This window comes from Cupressus sempervirens, chromosome 10 (genome assembly GCF_028749045.1).
Source record: "Cupressus sempervirens isolate cs-2001-9-10 chromosome 10, ASM2874904v1, whole genome shotgun sequence".
NCBI classification, from domain to species: Eukaryota; Viridiplantae; Streptophyta; class Pinopsida; order Cupressales; family Cupressaceae; genus Cupressus; species Cupressus sempervirens.
The window spans coordinates 167,212,007-167,232,015 of NC_143127.1; the positions used below are offsets into that span (position 1 = coordinate 167,212,007).

Consider the following 20,009-nt stretch of genomic DNA (forward strand, 5'->3'; position numbering starts at 1 on the left):
ACACCCTACCTAAATACCATACCAAAGGGGCATGTCCTTAGAAGGGACGACCCTATCCAGGTTGGCCTAGAATGTCTCCTCAAGATCGTCGCCCAGTCGAAGTAAATAACATGTAAACAAACTTAACTAAAACTAGTTAAGGTTAACCCATTTAATTACTAGAAGGGATGCCAATCATGTCTAGAAGGAACAATATATACTCTAGACATTTCATAAGATATTTTAACAATGCTAAGGTCTGTGCAATCTGCACATTCAAACCAGTATGTGACCAGAGTTATAATTTTAACACCTTGTGCCTCAAAGCATACTATAAAGGCAACTAGGCAATTGACTCGCATGAAGGATAGAACCTACTCCAACTCCTGCACCACTATCTCCAGTGCACGTGCCTGTGTAGAAATCACCATTTAACGACCTCGAGTCACCATGTCAGCCAAGTATGCCTCTAACTCCTCCCCCATGGCTATGAATGGGCCTAATGTGGGCTACTCCTGTGTGCCCATCATTGTCTCAAATGCCTCTAACATCCTCTCAGCTGTTACATCCCAATTTTTTACTCAATTTAAAAAGTTCATATCGCTGTTGAGAAGATATGAAGATAAAATAATCTTCCAAGTAATACACGTATTCAAATATGCATACCTTAGTAGGTATGACCTTGGACAAATGATAATAATATAATGTTACCATTCGAAATTTTATATATATATATGTGTGTGTGTGTGTGTGTGTGTGTGTGTGTGTGCAAATATATATAGGTATAATTTAATAATTATCCTTTTTGAGTTAGTAACCTTTGAATTCTTCCTCATAATTATTTATCTTTATAAGAGGAAAAAATGTACACTTAGCATCTTTTATCGGTAATTCAAGAAGTTGATTTTTCTTCCTTTTTATAACTGCTCAAAGAGTCACGGCTTCTTGGAAGCCTTTATATTTTTTGAATGCCTTCTTTTATTTACAAGTTGGGGAGAACCAAAAACCTAAGTTCTGCACTTTTACCTCTACTCCCTCTTTTATTCATCTTTTTATTCGCTACATTTGGATTAAGGACTATTCCGAGTCATAGCCATTTATCTGATCAAACCTATGCATTTGGATACATATATCAGAAGAGCCGACTATATGGAAAATCAAGCCAAACTTCATACTTTAGTGATCAGGTTATGTGGTCAGCTCTCCCATTTCATATTGTTTTATTTTGACACACTCGAAATTGCAAATGTAAGAATTAATTCAATGTCTCATTGTTTGACTACATATCGCATAGCATATTTGATGAGTCCATTTGCTCCATGATTAAGTCTGAATCAAATATATTTTGTTATGCCAAGATGCCTCTTGTTTCCAGTCGGACTTCATATTCAATCTACCTTCTTGTAAATTCTTAAGAAGTTCTCAAGTCATAGGAATTGTATTGTGACAGTAATGAGATTATAGTATTCTTTTCACCAGCTGAAGTTAAGTGAAGAAGTTGAATTACTCTGAGATTTAACACCTAGAACTCACCCGGCTAGATAGCCAAGAACAAGAACATGAAACCAAAATCAGAAGCGATTCAATGAATTTATTACTTTTAAAAGAATCATTAAATAGCTCATGCATGTCCACTTAATTTATCCTATTGTCAAAGTCGAGTGGTGGGATTAAGTACCAAGATGCTCATTGGCTAACATGGTGTTCTATGTCTATTCCGAGTAGGGAGGGTCTTTCTAATTAGAGAAAGTGTGGGAATAAGTTTAAGGTCCATGGTTGGATGGTTAAGCCCCTGACAATGTTTCCCCTCTCCACAAGATGTTGGGACATGCATCAGACAAAGATAAGTTAAGCATTCAAACATTTATTGGTAACAGGTATTTTACTTTTATGATGTTTATTCAAGTAGAAGTTAAGATGGATTGAGTTATATCATCGTTTTCAGTTATTCTTTTAAATAAAAGCAACTCTTGTCATCAACGTAATTGGCAACCAGTTAGATCGGTTGATCTTCCAACTAGACATGGAATATATCTATATGCAGAACATAGGTTTATCTGATGGATTAATATTTCAGTCTTCTATTTATTTGAATAATGAATATGAGCGTATTTTCCTAACTGAATGTTATTGCCCTAATTGATATAGTGGTATATGATGCCCTAAATGATCTAATAGTAATTGATGCCCTAATTGATATAGTGGTATGTGATGCCCTAAATGATCCAATGGTAATAGATGCCCTAATTGATACAGTGGTATGTGATGCCCTAAATGATCCAGTGGTAATTGATGCCCTATTTTATACAGTGGTATTTAATGCCCTAGATGATATATTGGTATTTGTCATTACGATAAAGTAGTATAGCTATTTGTTCCTTAAGAGGTATTTTATGGACTAACCTGGGTTTTGCAGAAGCATACCTAGACGGTTTTCAATTTTGAATTCTACGATATGTTGATTTTAAATTCCTTGGTAAATTCATTGATGGTATCTTCAATTGTTAATTATCAGATTTCCATTTAAGTGATTGTAACCATTAATCTCATTCAAATGAACATAATTGATATAACTGTCTTCCTATGAATATGAATTAATAACTGAATTTCTTTGATATGTTAGTTGTTAGTTAAGGCCCGAGAAAAGTGACTGTTACATCAGCAGTGCTATCTGTCGAAGGTGAAGGTGGTAGCTCGACTGCACCAATGGGGTGACTCTCCTCCTATGAAACTATAGGATCCACCTCCCGAGACACTTCTCTCATAGGCAAGAGAATAATAGATGTCCGTGCTATTGGTCTAAACCTCTAACTCAAATATGCACTCAAGTCTTGTGTTGTACTCGCCCTACTAGTGCCCTCATTGATGACCAATAATGCAAAATTTATAGTGACCACAACATCTAAACCAACTACATCCAATCGAACCTATGGTGCCCTCGAACTCTCAAGTACCTCTTGCTCCGCTAGTATCGCCATCACCTCTTCTAGTAAAGCTATAGATGACGATGGATGAGGCTCTGTCTGTAATGTAACCACTGCCTTTGAAATGGTTGTAGGCTCTGAAATCCCTCCAAGGATTGGTTGAGCTGCTACAGTAACGGGAGTCATAACTATGGGCTATTTGTTCTATCCAAAACCAAGAATATGCATGCCTATAGGGGCCAAATGAGATGTCGCTAAGAGGGCAAGTCATGGGAATAGTAGCAATGTCATCGTGATTACTTTGACCTCCTCGTCATCCTCCATGTCCTCTTCCTCTTCATTCGTCTCACTGGTATCGTCGAATGATGTCTCCTGTCGGCCGCTATCTATATTCCCGTGTTCCGAGCCTGCGTTTAACTCCTACCTAGGTCACTTCTGCCCACCTAGTGTCTCTAAATGTTTCCACTACATGATGGGGGCTCCCCTGGAACACATGGACCAGGCTTGACCTCCAGCTTGTCAAAGGGGATCATTCATGTCGTACCATCGAGGAACAATCCAATGGCGTAATGGGACATATAAAATGTCCTGTGTTGCAACGTCATGAATTAGGCAACGGCGCCAAATGTTTACCGAACAGGGTAAATGAATAGCATTTAGAGACTAGAAATGATACAGAAGAAGATAGTACTTTATTCATATAAGCAAAGTATACAATCACGAATACAATAATGATGATCCATAGTTCAATCGGACGATATAAATATATATCCTGTAGGAGTGACTCAACCGTCACGCAACCTTTTGGATACTAACTAATCCCGTCGGCTGTGTTAGACTTTGTCAATAACAATCTTTCAGCTCGTTGATTTTCATGGTTGAAAAAGTGCTGATACGACATCTCCATCTTTGCTGCCTCCAACAAATATCCTGCAATCCATCCCAATGCCAACATCACAACAATCTTTGCGACATCTATCCTTGAATCTCATTGCACTTGACATTATGAAGAATGAGATGTGACTGCAATATTATGGTGAGTAATCGGATATCTCAAATTTAATTTGGATCTTCCTTAACGAGGCTCTGATACCATGTGAATGTAAATTAAATTTATTACCAGACTGATAGATGTCTTTTAATTTTCGGATTGCGATGTACTAATCTCATCTTACTACTTGCAAGATATGATCAGAATTTGTTCTTAAGGAAATATGTATATCATTGACAATGGAATATAAATATAATACCGAGTAATAGATTTTTCTTCAAGTCTGGAATCACAGAACACCAAATGAGAGAGCATTAATAAATTTCGATGCCTCTCTTGGTCTATAAGCATGAGTATATATTATCTTCAGGAGATATGTCATGAGAGGACGTGGCTCCATGTTGTGGAGACATGTCCGCTCATGAAATGGCTTTTCACAACAAACAAATGCTTAGCATAACCCTGATTAGTTATTACTTAACCAAATATTATTTGTTAAGTCACCGATCTGCACATAATTTGATAGATCATTGCTCGATCCATTCTGTGGTTCAACATTAATAAACTTGATCTGTTCTATGAATGCTTATGATCATTGCTCGATTTATGCCAAGAGAAGCTAAATAATATTAGAATCTGCTCGTACAGATTGCAGTATACTTGATCTGTCAAGATGCATAGTGTTTCCATTAAATACGAGAATGATAGTTTTATCTCCAAGGTATTTGAAATGATTATTCTAATTGAGCACAAGAAATGTGTATGTATGCCAGTTCACATAGTGAACTGACATACATACATACATGCACAATTGTATATAATCAATACAAACTATCATCCTTATATCGGACCAAAGCTACTATGTATCAACACAAATGATAGGTGGAAACCACCACTCAGGCAAAACCATCAAACGTCAAGTGCAAACTGCTACCAAGTTAGGCAAAACCACTATGCAGCAAGTGGAAACCACCCATGACTTAGGCAAATTCAAAATTCATTTAGTGGAAATGCAAGGCCACTTAGGCAAATGTAAAATTGTTTGGTGGAAACTCACACCAGCTTAGGGGAAAATATCCTCCACTTGGGTGAACTTTAAATCTAAGATTAAAAGTGGAAATCGAGCTTGACTTAGGCAAGTGCATCTAATGTGCAGCAGAAATCAACATGGACTTAGGCAAGTGTATATAAATGTTGCTGCCAGTAATATTTGTAAAGGCCTTCGGGAATAGTTAAATACTTGATTATGTGTTAGGTAGTGTCCATTACCAAAGGAAGTTAGAAGGCAACGGTTGAGTCACGACCCTTCGGATGCTATATGTACATTCTCTTGAACAAGAATAGATACCATCAGAACTCTTGAGAACATTTTCATATGATATACAGGAATGATTATTAATTAAATGAGCAGTAATGTTTCCTAAAACATTGTGTTATCTTATTTCCGTGTTATGCTTTATTACTTTCATAGCATGCATTAAATTTACCCGTGACGGTAAACATTGCCGTCGTTGCCAATTGAATTTGGGATGCAATGAAGGGAATGGAATAACTTTCATATTTTGTTTTGGGCAGCTATCGAAACATTTGTACGAAGGGATGTCATACACGGGGAAGTTGCCGAAGACACTATGTGTGACACCCTAAACGTGAGCCCCACAACCAACAGACTCTTACATCACCTTCCCCAACTACTCGCACAAGCATCCATCGCGCATACGAGATGAAGGGAGGAAACTAAGTAGGAACAACACCGCCAACAGATTTTGCGGAACTTTGCTGAAAACAATCATCGAGGGGAGGAAGAACGTGATGGGACCCAATAGAGGACCAACCCATGAGCTTTAAGTCATGGGAAAGAAGAATAAAAGGACACTTGTAAATCTCTAATGACAAGGTCGCAATGTCAACCCATGTTGTATAGAGAAATATATTAATAAAAAGTGTTGTGTTTTATTATGATGTTTGAATTGATGTCTAACTTATTAAACAAAGATGGAAATAGGAAGGAGCAACCAGATGCCCCGCAAGCCACACACCAGGCTTTAATTCTTACACAACAAGTCGAACGGAGACAAAGGTTAAGGCAACTTGCCTAGGGACAACAAGTTGAAGGGTTGTCTGAAGGGGACCACGGAAGTGTTATGGAGGGTGACCACGTGGGTGCTATGGGAGGTGCAATAACCTAAGGGGAACTCTATAGTTCACCAAAACATCGGCAAATAAGAAGGGGTGAGGAGTTGCTTGAAGAGACACGACAAAGGCTGAATTTAATAAAGGAAACGAGAGAACAATTCATAAACTTATCTCGCACCCCGAGCAGGGTAAAGTAAGGTTAACCCAAGACAAAGGGAGAGAAGAGGCAAGGGAAGAGGACACCGAGGCAAGGAGTGTCGGAGTGACACCGCACGGTGGTCAAGGTAACCTGCCAACATCCAACCCTACTAGTTTGGGAACAGGACCAGTCACTCCACAACAGACGACCAAAGGAAACATGTCCCAAAAACAAAAATTGCCAAAATTCACTAGTGATGGGAAGGAGGATCTCATCAAACACTGTCGTACATGTGAAACCATTTGGACCATGAATGGGGTTTCAGATAAGACGAATGGGTTCAACAATTTCTAGCGACCCTTCGAGGAATTGCGGTGGATTGGTACTCAGGTGAGTTCATGGGACAATCTATGGAAGGAGTTCGAAGCATAATTCAAACTGCTTCGAGACGATAACGAAGTAGTAGCAGAAATATACAACTTGAAGCAAGGGAAGGAGGAGATTGTATGTGCATATAACCATAGGCTCAAAGAGTTACTTGGGAGAATGGCAACTCAGCTAGCGGACGAATTGAAGAAAAGATGGTTCGTCGAGGGATTAAATGTCTCTCTCTAGAAGATAATGAAAATAGTATCGCCGTCATCATATGCAAACGCGTACGACCGAGCCATGAACTTGGAAAGTGAAGGCAATTTTCATTTTTATTTTCATTTGTTTACGATGACGACGGTACTATTTTCATTTGTTTACGATAAGTGTATGAATTGTTCTCTCATTTCCTCAATCAAACTTAGCCTCTGTCGTGTCTCTTCAACCAACTCCTCGCTACTTCTTATTTGCCGATGTTCTGGTGAACCGCACAATTCCCCTTTAGTTACTACACCTCCCATGGCACCCACATGGGCACCCTCTGTGACACCTTCGTGGTCCCCTTCAAACAACCCTTCAACATGTTGTCTCTCGATGAGTTGCCTTAACCTGTGTCTCTATTCGACTTGTTGTGCAAGAATTCAAATAAAATAAAGACTGCAATGAAAAGAGAGGGTTCCCATGTTTCATGGGGCGATGGTGCAAAGACCTCACAACAAGACCATAGTAAAAGAAAGTGGAAGACTTGGTCTATGTGCATTCAAACTTGAAGCTCCTAACATACAAAGAAAATACCTACAAAAAAGGGGAGGTAAGGCATTAGGATGTTGAACCAAAGCATGTAGAGTAGGATGATTCAATTGCTCACCTTGGTGCACTTGGAGTTGACAATGAACATGAGCTGCCTAGCTATCTTGAGGTTGGTCCTGAGGCTGAGATTGCAAGTACTGATGCCAATCGCACTATTTGTGCTTTTGATTTGCCACAATAGGAGGCTGATAATATGACTGATGACTTTTAATGATATTTGATCGGTGATGGCTGATTGTCAAACTTGACATTACTATTTTTGAAATGAAACATTGATATGATGGTGTATTTTGGCATTTTGCTATGTTACTTTACTATTCGCATGCTGGTGTATTACAAACTTATTTTCGGCTGCACATATGTATATATTTTTTATATTTATATGCTTTTGTTTGGATGAACACAAACCCACCCTATAAAAAATTTGATCAAACCCACAAATGCAAATCTGAATCAAGACCGGAAACTTAGTTCTTGGACAACCCTTTAAGAATTAGGGAAAAACTTGCCTAAACCCAAAATATATGCTCTTCCGAAATAAATTTGGTAGAGAACTCCTGATTCAGCAATAAACCCTTTATTACTATTGCAATTTCTCTAAAATTTGGACTAAAGAAGGTTCAATGAGCCGTTGAAAAGCTCTCTAAGAATTAGGATAAATTTGTCAAAATCTGACAGATCTATGCTTTCCAAAATGTCCTCAAAAATTGAAAAAAAAGTATCTTGCCTTCACAATGACAAGGTCATGCTCTAATACCACTTGTGAATTAATTTGCATAAAACAAGACGATAATATGAAATATTCTACAAATACTTGATAACAGCTAAGAGTAATGGGCCACTGTGAAGAGGCACCAGGATATCTCCTAAAAGCTTCAATGAGAACACAGTTCACTATCTAATGATCATATAAGACACTGCATCCTAAATATATCCTAGTTATACGTAGGATATCACCCAAGATGACTTGAATAACAACATATAGGCCCTAGGCCAGCCTAAATAGCTAAATAACAATATAATAATGATTATGACTTAAATTACGATTTAAGGTACACACAAGCTGACTTACCCTATGCATACACTAAGATTAAGCGTGTAGCAAACTTATGATCACAACAAACCTAGATAAAGAAAAAAATATAATCATTTGTTGTTACTTAGTTGTAATAACTTTTAATAGAAATCAAGAGCATTAGCACTTGGGTTTAATGAAAACAAACTAATAACCAAAAGTACCTGCTTCAAGCAGCACCAATCAAGATTAACATTTGAGAAAGTAAAATTGAGTCACAAAAAAACATCTTAACAATATATCAAATACATTTATGTTATGTTACATTTGATATGAGCACGTAAAACAATTATGCATTGTCTAAATATAAATTTAAATGGATGTTTCATCACGTTACATGCAAAGAATTTATATTTCCAAATCACTGTGAATGGGAGAAAAGAGAAAATATTATAGAGGATGAAGGGTAAACAGATAGGAACTGTCTCTACAAGATAGCCAATTCATAACCATTAATATTGATATGCTTAACCACACATTGGGGTTTGTTAAAAAAACAATTCAAGCAAATTCTCAGATTAGAAACAAGAGGAAGGTTTTGTAACAGCTATTCTTTTCATAAGCAAAGTAACTAAATATCCGCCTGCTATTAAAATATCAAGAAACAAATCTTGCATATCAACCAAAAATTTGTATATGCTCATTTGCCTGAATGTTACCCATCATTTGTATTAAGCTGAGAAATTGACAAATGTGTTTAAGAAATTAGAAAGTTGAAAATTCCATGTCTATATGGTAAGGGAAAAGCAATCATATGTACCTTGTCTCCTTTTCTTAGCAACCCTGTTCTTCGAATATTTAGGCGGACTGATGCATAGAATTTCAGAGCATTGCCACCAGAAGTAGTTTCAGTTCCTCCAAATGGAGTGAATTTTATTCTTACCTGTAGGAATAGAATCAAAATGTTGAAATATATTTATACATTTAATCAAGAAGACATGATTTGGAATTTCTTAGCTCATTTAATAGTTTACTAATGATCTATGAGATCCCAACCAATGAAAATAACATCTCAGGAAAATATTATAAATGTCCCTCTTGCCTGATTAAGGAAAATTAGAACAGTTTGGGAAAGAGATAAAGGTGAAGCCAATTGACGCAAGGCTTGAGTCATCATTATTGACTGTGATTTCATGTGATCATCACCCATTTTACCATCTAGTTCCATCTGAGGCACGAGTGCTGCCACCTGTGACCAAAATATGTAAATTAAGACACGGTTAGTTCAAAACCACAAATAGTAAAGCAGTATATACTCAATAATTTATATTAAGAATAAATGCATTAAGCGCTTACAAAAAAATGAATTAAGCCATCATAGTTAGGCTTAACTGACAGTAAAATAATTGCAAAGGTTTACAAGACCATATAAGATTTTGAAACAATACTAATACATGCCAAAATATTATTCTCTTTTTCATCATCTTGTAATCATTGTTTATGCTGTTTGTCAGCTTTTTATAGTCTGCAAAGTGCTTAAATGCTTTGCCACAGTTCTATTTACATTTGTAAATCCCATGCAATAATGGGAACCCAAATGGGAATAGAAAGAACAAAGGATTGTACAAATGTAAATATTAGATTGTTGTTAGCTAGTCATTAGTAACTGTAGATGGACATACACATAATAGTAAGAGAAGTTTTGCTAGTACCTACACTCGTTATTGTCAATAAAAAAGACTAATAACACTGTTCAAATATGATGTAATCCAATTTATTAAACTGAGGATAACAGGATAACAAGGCACCTTAAATAAAGATTACAAGACTGAAGCACTAAAAATAGCAACAACTTAAACAAAAATGACTATTAAAAAAGCAACTAAGAAATGCTAAGAACAGCAGACTATAAAGTCGACTAAAAATTGGTAAATATTCTAATGCCCTCCCTTAATGATCATCGCATTACCCTACAAAAGACACAGTATACAGGTTTTTGGGTCACAAATGCTAACAAGGCTGTTCCTCTTTAGAACACTCTGCTGCTGCTGAGACCCTGGATATGCAGAATGTTAATAACCGAGAGTAGTTGATCCATCCAACATGACGTTGGGAAACAAAGGTATCACTCCCTACAGCCAGAGACACTGAAAGAAAACTGAAACCACGATTTTGAGGGAATTGCCAAAAACTTTTGCAGATGAGCACTACGCCCCAAAATACACTGCAAGATACCTCAATATTCCAAGGACCTTCACAAATGAGCACTATAAATCAAAAAAGACAGCAAGAAGCCATTAATTTTGTGAAAAAAAAATGACTAAACCATGAAACTAAAGTTTACAGAGCATATAGCTTTTTCAGGAAAAAACGGTGAAAATCCTAAATTTGAAACACTAACATAATTTTTCATGGGAAAAATTAGTTAGAAAACCCTCCAAGCGACAACCCGTGCTTTTTGAAGACAAAATCATGCAAAACTCACACATCAAAATAGATAACTTTTTTAGAAAAGAAAATATTAAACCTTACTAAAATGTTCAAAGGCAAAAAAATTATAAAACCCAAAAGAAAGCTCCCACACAAACATGCAAATTCATGAATTATATGACACTAGAGCTACTACCTACCCTTGGTGTTGCTCCTCTAAAGAAATCACCACAACCCTGTGTTGTGCCAACTTTGCCTCTACCATTTGTAGCTGAGTGGCAATCTCCTCCCAAGCTATTATGGCAGCCACCCACTCAACTTCGGCCCATGCCCCTTGGTGTTGCTCAGCCCTCTGAAGCTCATGGTAGACCTGTCTAAAGCCCTACTCCACCTGTCAAAGTAAAGGTCTGACTCTCCCCAACTGGCTCCTAAACTCTCCATCCCTCCAACATCTTCGACACTTTTGTGGTAAGCCATCCTCTACCCTCAAAACATTGCTCAAACTCTTGAGTACACCTCCCAGTAGAAAACTCTAGCAAGTGTGTCACTGTCTTATCCACCATCATTAGGGCTTGTGCATCACCCTCAAAAACTACTCTATGACACTTGCCCTATCTTGAGTCTCATGTACCAACATGTTGCAACAGCAATGGTTGTGGGACCCTGCTCTCCGACTCCTTACCCTGCATAGTGGCATCCTTCATATGAACATCCTCCACATCTTGTATAGTCGTATCCTCCACCTAAGGAATATCCAACTCTGTGCTGCAGTGTCAGAGAAGAGAAATGCTATAGGAGGCAACATTGTTGAAAATGTAATAGGAAATTTAATGTTATGTTTTAAATGCTTTTAGTTTTTGAAGTTTGTAATAACGTCCTACATGTGGTGGCATACCTAGAGTAGCAGTTCGATAAGCTCTCCAGATATAGCCACCTAGGACCAAGTGTGTGGATCTTAAATTAGAATAGTTTTTTTTTAGTTCGTAGGTGGAGTGTTTAATGATTTTTAGAATCCAATAATAGGTAGTAGGCAGTTTTTGGAATATTCCTGACTTAGAAAACAACTGTCTAATATTGGTAGAAAAAACGTTTCAGATTCTTATCCTTTTTTTGGATAGAAGACATTCTTCTTTTCTAAAATAAGAAGAAAACGTTTCACATCCTTTAATAGGAAAAAGGGTGAGCCAGTCGGCTATGTAAGACAGGAATCAAATTTGGAGAGATATGGAATGTTTTTTTTATTTTGTCTTTGTGCAAGTTTTCGATGGTCTGAGTCTTGAACGGATTTTTCTTATCTTCTCACTGGAAACAAGTTGATAGTTTGCAGAAGATTAAAAAGTTTTAGTTTTGGGTCGAATTCAGTATGTTTGCAGAAAATTAGTCTCAGTGCATGGGTAATATCTCCCAAATGCACCGTTGGATTTCTCTCAAATTTTTATATGTTGTTTGAAACCTAGTTACGCAAAATATCAACAGTTGGATTGAGAAAATATTGTCTGGTTCAAAAGTTATTCATGTCTGAGTGCAGGTCTATCCGGAGGCAGCAAGAAGAAATTTTGGGGGATTTATTTTCAAAGTTTTGTTTTGAATCTGATTTTAGTGTGTGATCTTGGAGGTTGTAGATGCCCCTTGAAGCAACTCAGTTGAGTGAGTTTTTTCCTCCTGAGTTTTCCAAGGTGTGGCTCTGCATCACTCTGTAGGCTGCATATTGCCTTCATCGAGATCATCAATCTTGACAATCTTTGGTTGCATGCATTGTAGTGTGGCAGGGGAGGACCAATGGGTACCATAGGTGTAAGTTGAACAAGGTGGCCTCCTTCAAAATCTCTACCCCTATTCCCTCCTCTCTTGGCATCTCTAAGACATCCACCAATCTGTCTCTATCTACAATCTCTATTGTTGTTGGTCATTTGATCACCTTCATGGCCCACTTGGTAGGCACTACTACCTCAGGGGCGATCATGAGGTAATTCTAGCTTTTGATGTGTTTCTCCTGCTATAGGGACGACCATTGTATTCCCCAAACTCGAAGATGTCAGGGTAGCTAAGGCCCTCAACTACCCAAACCTTGGCACTAGAACTGTTGCCACTATCACACCAAATGATGTATGCAGAGTCAATTGGCCAACTCCAAACAAAAGTGGTAGAGCAAAAAGGACTCTCAAGGTGTCACCACTTGAGGCTATGGGTGTGTTCGCGGCTCTAACTCCTATCTTAGAGTCCATTGCCTCTTCCTTAGTTGGGTGACTCTCTCAACATATCATCCTGAAACTATCTTTGTTCGCCCATGATGTGTCACTCAACTCCTCTTGGTCGCTTCTTCTAACCAAGTTGCTCAACACCACCTGTGGCCAAGATGTCCAAGTATCGACAATATAGAATGGGTGGGTGACAGGGCTCCACACGACCCTTCGACTTCACCTCCAATAGGTTTGTAGGTATTTGTATGCGCGTGGCCTAGAGAAAGAACTAGATAGCATAGTGCGACCTATGAAATGTTTCGTGCCACGTCATAAATTCCTCCAATTTGTTAGTGAGTACTAACAAGCCCATTCATGAGAGCCATTTGAGGTAATGCAATGTTTGAGGCTCGCCTAGAGCTTGTAAGTCTTCTCTTGATGACATCCATCAGGCACCTCCATTCACTAGCCGCAACAAAGGATTTCTTCAACCTTTACCTCTTGTTAACCATCCCTAGCGACTTTGATTCGGCCTTTGTCAAATCTTGACTCACCAACTTCATGAGCCTTTGTTTTTCTTTAGTAGTCATCTTCTTTGTCATTCTATCAATCTTTTTCTACACAAACTCGAGAAAGCCAAATACTCCAATAAACTCAAACAGTTAAAAAAGAAAGTGTAGTGTCATCTCCCAAGTACTCAAAAATGGACATGTGTCGAAACCTATCATAGGTTTCTATCACTATTTGCAATGCCCCCTCAAAATCTCAAATAGCAAACATTAGCATCTCAATAGCTCATTGCACCTGTGTTGGCCTCAAATTTTCTTTAATGGGGTGGTTCTTCAAAGTTTCTTGTCAACATGTCCCACACTCCAGACAATTCAACCCTTCGAATGTGATATTTTGCATTGTAACTCCTTCCTTCTGAGTTTGCATCATTGGTGTTACTATCTTTTTGCGTGAATCCATCTTCCATGCAATTTGTACTCCGGATGGTAATACTCGCTTTTCTTTGTTCATTTCAATGGAAGAGCTTCCTGGTTGCAACCCCGGCAACTGTCATAAGTTGTAACTGCTTCTTCCAAACTTGTTTTTGTTTCCCCAAATCTATTAAATATCTCCTTTGCCCTTTTGCAGAATTAATTATAATACCAAAATCTATGTCCTACACATAGCATTTGTCTTCTAAATATTATATTATATCCACCCTATGTTGTACACTATTGCCACCAACGTAATTGTTTTGATTATCATACTCTCAATGGTTTGCCTATACAATGAAAATAAGAATGCTGAAATGAGTAATGGGCTGAGTATGTTCCACTCTTTCAATTGTACAATATAGTGTGGCCAAAATTTAATGTGCTATGCCACACAAGTTTATTGGTTTTCTCTTTCCCGCCTCTTCTTTTGAATTTTCCCTTCAATATGTTGTTACTCTCGTGTCCTTTGTTGTCATTTTGCAACCTTCCAACCCCCGATCCTCTATGTTGGATGCGGATATTGTATGGTTGTTTTTTAATTGTTTTACACTTTTCTGACTAAATTGCCACACGGTCTCACAAGCTTCTATCTTTCCTTTCCTTCAATTTTGGACTATATTGGCAATGTCATATGGTGGGCTTTGCCCCTCCATCATGATATTGTACAACCTCCAAAGTGTTGCTTTATTGCTTGCACAATCTTAGTTTTGGACTTCAACCACCTTCTCCTCTAGTCATAGCTTTTTGGTCTTCTAACCTTACCACTATGTGTGGTGAAATATGTGTGGCTTCACTTTATTTTCAGCTCATTAGTATCATATGGTCTCACAAATTTTATTTTAATATATTTTTATAACCCATATGGTCTTTTGTTCTAGTTTCCCTTGTCACAGTCATGAATTATCTTTCTTCATTCACGTTATGAATGAAATGCTTTCTTGTCAGGGCCATACACTCTCTTTGTATTGCTTTGGCAATTACACATTTATTTTCATACACCATATGATCTTTTAAGCCTATGGTTTGCCTTTGGAGCCGTATGGTCCTTTTATAAAATTGTTGGCCTCCTATTTTTCTTTATCTCAAGTCTATGTGGCCTCCATAGATGGTGCTGCCATGCAATAGTCACCCATACGGTGCTACCACTACATGGTGACAATCATATTGTGCACTCACCATACGATGAGTCCAATTGAACTAGGTCGTTCCTCCATCTTCTTTTTAATTTTATTTTTATTTTATTTTATTTACCTCTAACTAGACATGTCCAGTTGAACTAGGTCGTTCCTCTATCTTCTTTCATAGTACAACTTCAACTTTTACCCACTCACAACATATGAAATCTCACACACATCAAATGTCCATAACTTTATTGCTCTAATTCTCCGCAACTTCACAAACATTATAGGGGTTAAGCCATCTCACCTTGAATTTCCCCACCTTTATCTCATTCCACGCATTATACTTCAAAACTAATCGTCCGAGAGTGAATAGCATATGCCTAAGGTATTTTTCATGCCATAACTTCCAACACTGTTGGGCTGCCTCTATCGCCGATTAGACTATCATTCTTTGTTCATCCAACTTGTTCAAGATGAATAATCACTCCCTCAAACTTTCCACTCCACCCAATCTATTCTCAATGGCTATTCGAAGACTTGGCACCATAAACTCCACTAGTACGATAGCTTCCTAGTGGTACATCAAAAGAAATGGTATTTGGACAGTTGTCATCTTGTAGGTCATGCAGCGGGCCCACAGCAACAAAGGCAGTTTCTCCTCACAATCCCTTGTTCAACTTCGCATGACTTGTAAATCCGAGACACCAAAACTTGTTGGTAGTTTTAGCTTACCCACAAGCTCTTGGATAGTAGAGGCTAGATAAGGAGTGAAAAAATTTGAACTCTATTATTAGCAACATTATGATGTGGTTTACAAAGTGCTCCTTTATTTCTTGCACAATCTTAGTTGTTGGACTTCAATCTCCTTCGCCTTTGATCACAACTTTTTGGTATTCTAACCTTACCACTATGTATGGTGAAATATGTAGTGTGGCTTCTCCTTATTGTCAGCTCCTTATTATTGTATGGTTTCACAATTTGTATTTTATTATAGTTTTTGCAACCCATATGGTTGTTTCTATTGGTTTCCCTTGTCATTGTCGTGTATTATCTTTCTTCATTCACATTATGAATCAAATGCTTTCCTATCAAGGATATATGGTCTCTTTGTGTCACTTTGGCAATTACACATTTATTTTCACACCACACAATCTTTCAAGCCTATTGTTTGCCTTTGGAGCCATATGGTCCTTTTATGAAATTGTCGATCTCCTTTTTTGGTTTTCTCAAGTCTACAGGGCCTCCATACAACGGTGTTGCCTTACAGCAATCACCATATGGTGTTATCGCTTTATGGTGACAATTGTACCATGCACTCACCGTACAATGAGTTCCTCGTCTTTCTCTTTTCTTTATTTTTTATTTTTTAAAATTTACCTCTACCTAGACATAACCCGTTGAACTAGGTTGTTCCTCCATCTTCTTTCGTAGTACAACTTCAACTTTGACCCACTCATAGCATCTAGAACCTCACACCCATCTAATGTCCATAACTTTTTTGCTTTGTTCTCAGCAACTTCACAAACTTTATAACGGTCGACCCATCTAACCTTGAATTTTCCCAACTTTATCTCATTCCACCCATTATACCTCAAAACTAATTGTCCAAGAGTGAATCGCATACACCTAAGGTGTTTTTCATGCCATAACTTTTAACAATGTTGGGTTGCCTCCATTGCCCATTGGGCCATCATTCTCCATTCGTCCAACTTGTTCAAAACGTATAGTCACTCCCTCCGACTTTCCATGTCGCCTAATCTATTCTCAATAGCTATCTGAAGAGTTGGCAACATAAACTTTGTTGGTACAATAGCTTCTTGGTCGTACATCAACAAAAATGGTACTTAGCCAATTGTCATCTTGTAGCTCGTGCAGGAGGCCCATAGCAACAAAGGCAACTTCTCCTCCAATTCTCTAGTCCAACTTCACATGACTCGTAAATCAAAGACACCAAAATCTTGTTGGTAATTTTCGCCTACTAGTTGGCTCTCAAATAGTAGAGGGTGGATAAGGAGTGAAAAAATTTGAACTTCGCTATTAGCAACTTGATGACATTGTTCACAAAGTGCCCCCCCAAGGTCACTTAGCTAGCTAAATGAGAACGTCGTACTGGGCAATGACATATTCATATATAAACTTGATTGTTCTCAACATCGTGTTATCAAGTAGAGCTCGTGCTTCTACCACTTAGTAAAGTACTTTGTAGCCACTATGATGTATTTGTATCTCCGTGCATGGTTGGCCTTCAACAGTCCAATGATTTCCCACCTCCACCATTAGAACAATTCTTCAGCGTACAAGGGGTTGAGGTGCATAAAGTCCCTCTTCAATAGCTCCCCAACCCTCTAACATGTGTTGCACTCCATGACCTATTCTCGGGTGTCGTAAATAGGATAGGCCACCATAAACCTGCCAGTAGCAATTTTTACATTGTAGTATTTTGTCCCATGTGCCTTCCTGTCACACCTTTGTATGTCTCTCTCAAACTACTTGGAACCTCCTTAATGACGCATCTTATCACCACTTGATCAAGTCTCATTTTATACAACAATCCATTTATCAATTGGAATGTCTTGCTTCTCAGGACAAGCCTTCTTTGTTTACCCAACGGCATATCTCTTAAGAACTGTTAAATCAAGATGTATTCCCTGATGATGGTGTACCAAGTTAGTAGTACCACTATTTGAAACAAGTTAGCATCAGGAAAATCATCATTTACTCCCTTTGATAGCTCTTTGTACTTTATTCATGATGGTCAGCAATCAAGTAGCTTTTCAATGCTCGCATGATGATTGTGAAGGTGAACTCTTGCAGTAGAAGCAGCCATCTACAAGCCCATCTTGAATTATCAGTTTGTTCACCAAGTACATGCACTTGGTTGTCCACATAAAATGTGAAAGGAGTCACGAATGGGTAATGCCTAAATTTTTGTACGACATAAACCATCCCAAGGGCCTCCCTCTACATTGTGAAGATTGGACGGTCTAGCCTATCCCCACCTAAGCCAATGTAGCACCAATTGCATAGTTTAAGGCATCCATATGGACATGAAATTCCTTATCATAGTTTGGGTATGCCAGGATAGACGCACCCACTAGTTGGCTTCAGCTCCTCCAAGGCTTCACCCAATGTCATCCCCCAAGTGTACAGTTTTCCCTTTCGCATCAATTTGTCTAGGGTGTACAAGGTTTGTGCAAAGTTCTTGATGAACCTCTGATAGTATCTAATGTAGCCAAGGAAGGATTTTACTCTAGTAACATCCACAGGGGCTTCCATCTCCACAATCACCTTCACCTTGTTTGCATATGTCTCCAACTAGATTTTACAAACAATGTAGCCCAACAACTTCCCTTAAGGCACCACAAATTTGCACTTCTTGGGATTCAATGCCAATTTGGCTCTCTTGTACTGGTCTACGCACTCCCATAGGGCTACCTGATGGGCGTCTTGCCCACTATAAATGGATCAATCATCAAGGAATGTTTTGAAATTTTCTACTGACATCTTATCAAAGATGTGTAGGATGATCCTTTAGAAGGTTGCCGACACGTTACACAATCTGAAGGGCATCCGATCGTACACATAGACACTATCTTCCACCAAAAATGTGGTTCTCAATTTATCTTCCTTGGTGATGGAGATCTAATTATATGCTAAGAACTTGTCTAGGAAGGAATACATATCATGTCCTACTACTTCCTCCAAAACGCTATCTATCAATGGTATGGGAAAATGGCCTTTGATGTTAACAATGCTGAAGAACCTGAACTCCACACAGATGAGAATCTAGTTTGCCTCCTTCAATGAGATCACGATGGGTGATCCCATTGCCTGGTATTGACCCAAAAGATAATGCCCATTTCGAGCTTTCGCTCTATTTCCTCGTTCACCCTAGTAGAATATTTTTGTTCATTCAGTACGACCTCTTCCGTATTGGTTGTGCTTCAAGTAGCAGTAGAATGCGTGCGCACCTAGCTCCAGAGGCACTTCCTTCAAATCCTTGTAGAGAACCAAGAGAAGATGTCCTTGTACTCTATAAATATTTTGAAAATTTACTCCTTCAATATCGGATTCCAATCATCTCCTGATAGTATGTCTTTCAAGTTCACTTCATCTCCTAGGTTTGTTACCTTCAGCATGGACTCTTTGTACCATATGGGTTTCTCCTTATCAAACTTATATGCAGGAGACTCGTTCACTCGATCCTCTACTTGTAATCCCATACCCTAGCGAAAATAAGTCCTCTTTTGGCTTGTCAATTTGAAGCATGTTGTCGTGGAATAACTTGTAAATTTGTAATCTTCCATTTGCTAGTGGAAGAGTTCGTTCATAGAGTCCATGTCATCCTCTGAACACCCTTCCAACTCCAGAACACTTTCTTTGTTTGACTCCATCCTACATTTCCCTTCATCCACTCCCACCAGCTCTCCTTCGGACTTCAATTCTAAATAGGATGCCAACTCTTCACTTACCATTTGTGTTCTCAGGTTGATCACAAATTTTTTCCCTCCATCTTTCTTAGGGGGATCACCATGAAACCTAGAACGAAGGGTTGAGCACCAATAGTTACCCACTGCGTCATCACAGTCCCAATCGGCTTGATGTCGTATTGGTCAACACCAACTAAATTGAAATTTCGCAACCACAATCTCAACTTACAGAGCTTCTTCCAAGTTTCCTCTAATAGCACATTAACTCCTGATCCTCTATCGACGATGGTGTCCATGACGATGGTCCCTTAGATGCCCATCTCTGCCACTGCAGGGTGTCACCCACTGCTCACAGCTAGTAACATTGGGTTTGTCAAAGTGTTGACTGAAACCTCTATGTGAGTTATCGTATAGCTAGGTATTGGTCGAATCCTTTGTGCGAGTTGTCATATAGGTAGGTATTGGTACAATGCTCAATATGGCAATCCTCAACTGCAGCATT

General features: G+C 38.4%; 1 protein-coding gene across 2 annotated transcripts in view; it reads right to left on the reverse strand.

The window, feature by feature from the left end:
• The window catches only part of LOC149533130 (uncharacterized), a 154,242-nt gene that overhangs the window by 52,010 nt on the left and 82,223 nt on the right, over window positions 1–20,009 (reverse strand). For both annotated transcript variants that reach the window (XM_089805120.1, XM_089805121.1), the window contains 2 exons: window positions 9,466–9,612; window positions 9,184–9,306 (listed from right to left, as the gene is read on the reverse strand). In XM_089805120.1, the coding sequence (XP_089661246.1) occupies window positions 9,184–9,306; window positions 9,466–9,612 (270 nt within the window). The remainder of the gene's footprint in view (window positions 1–9,183; window positions 9,307–9,465; window positions 9,613–20,009) is intronic.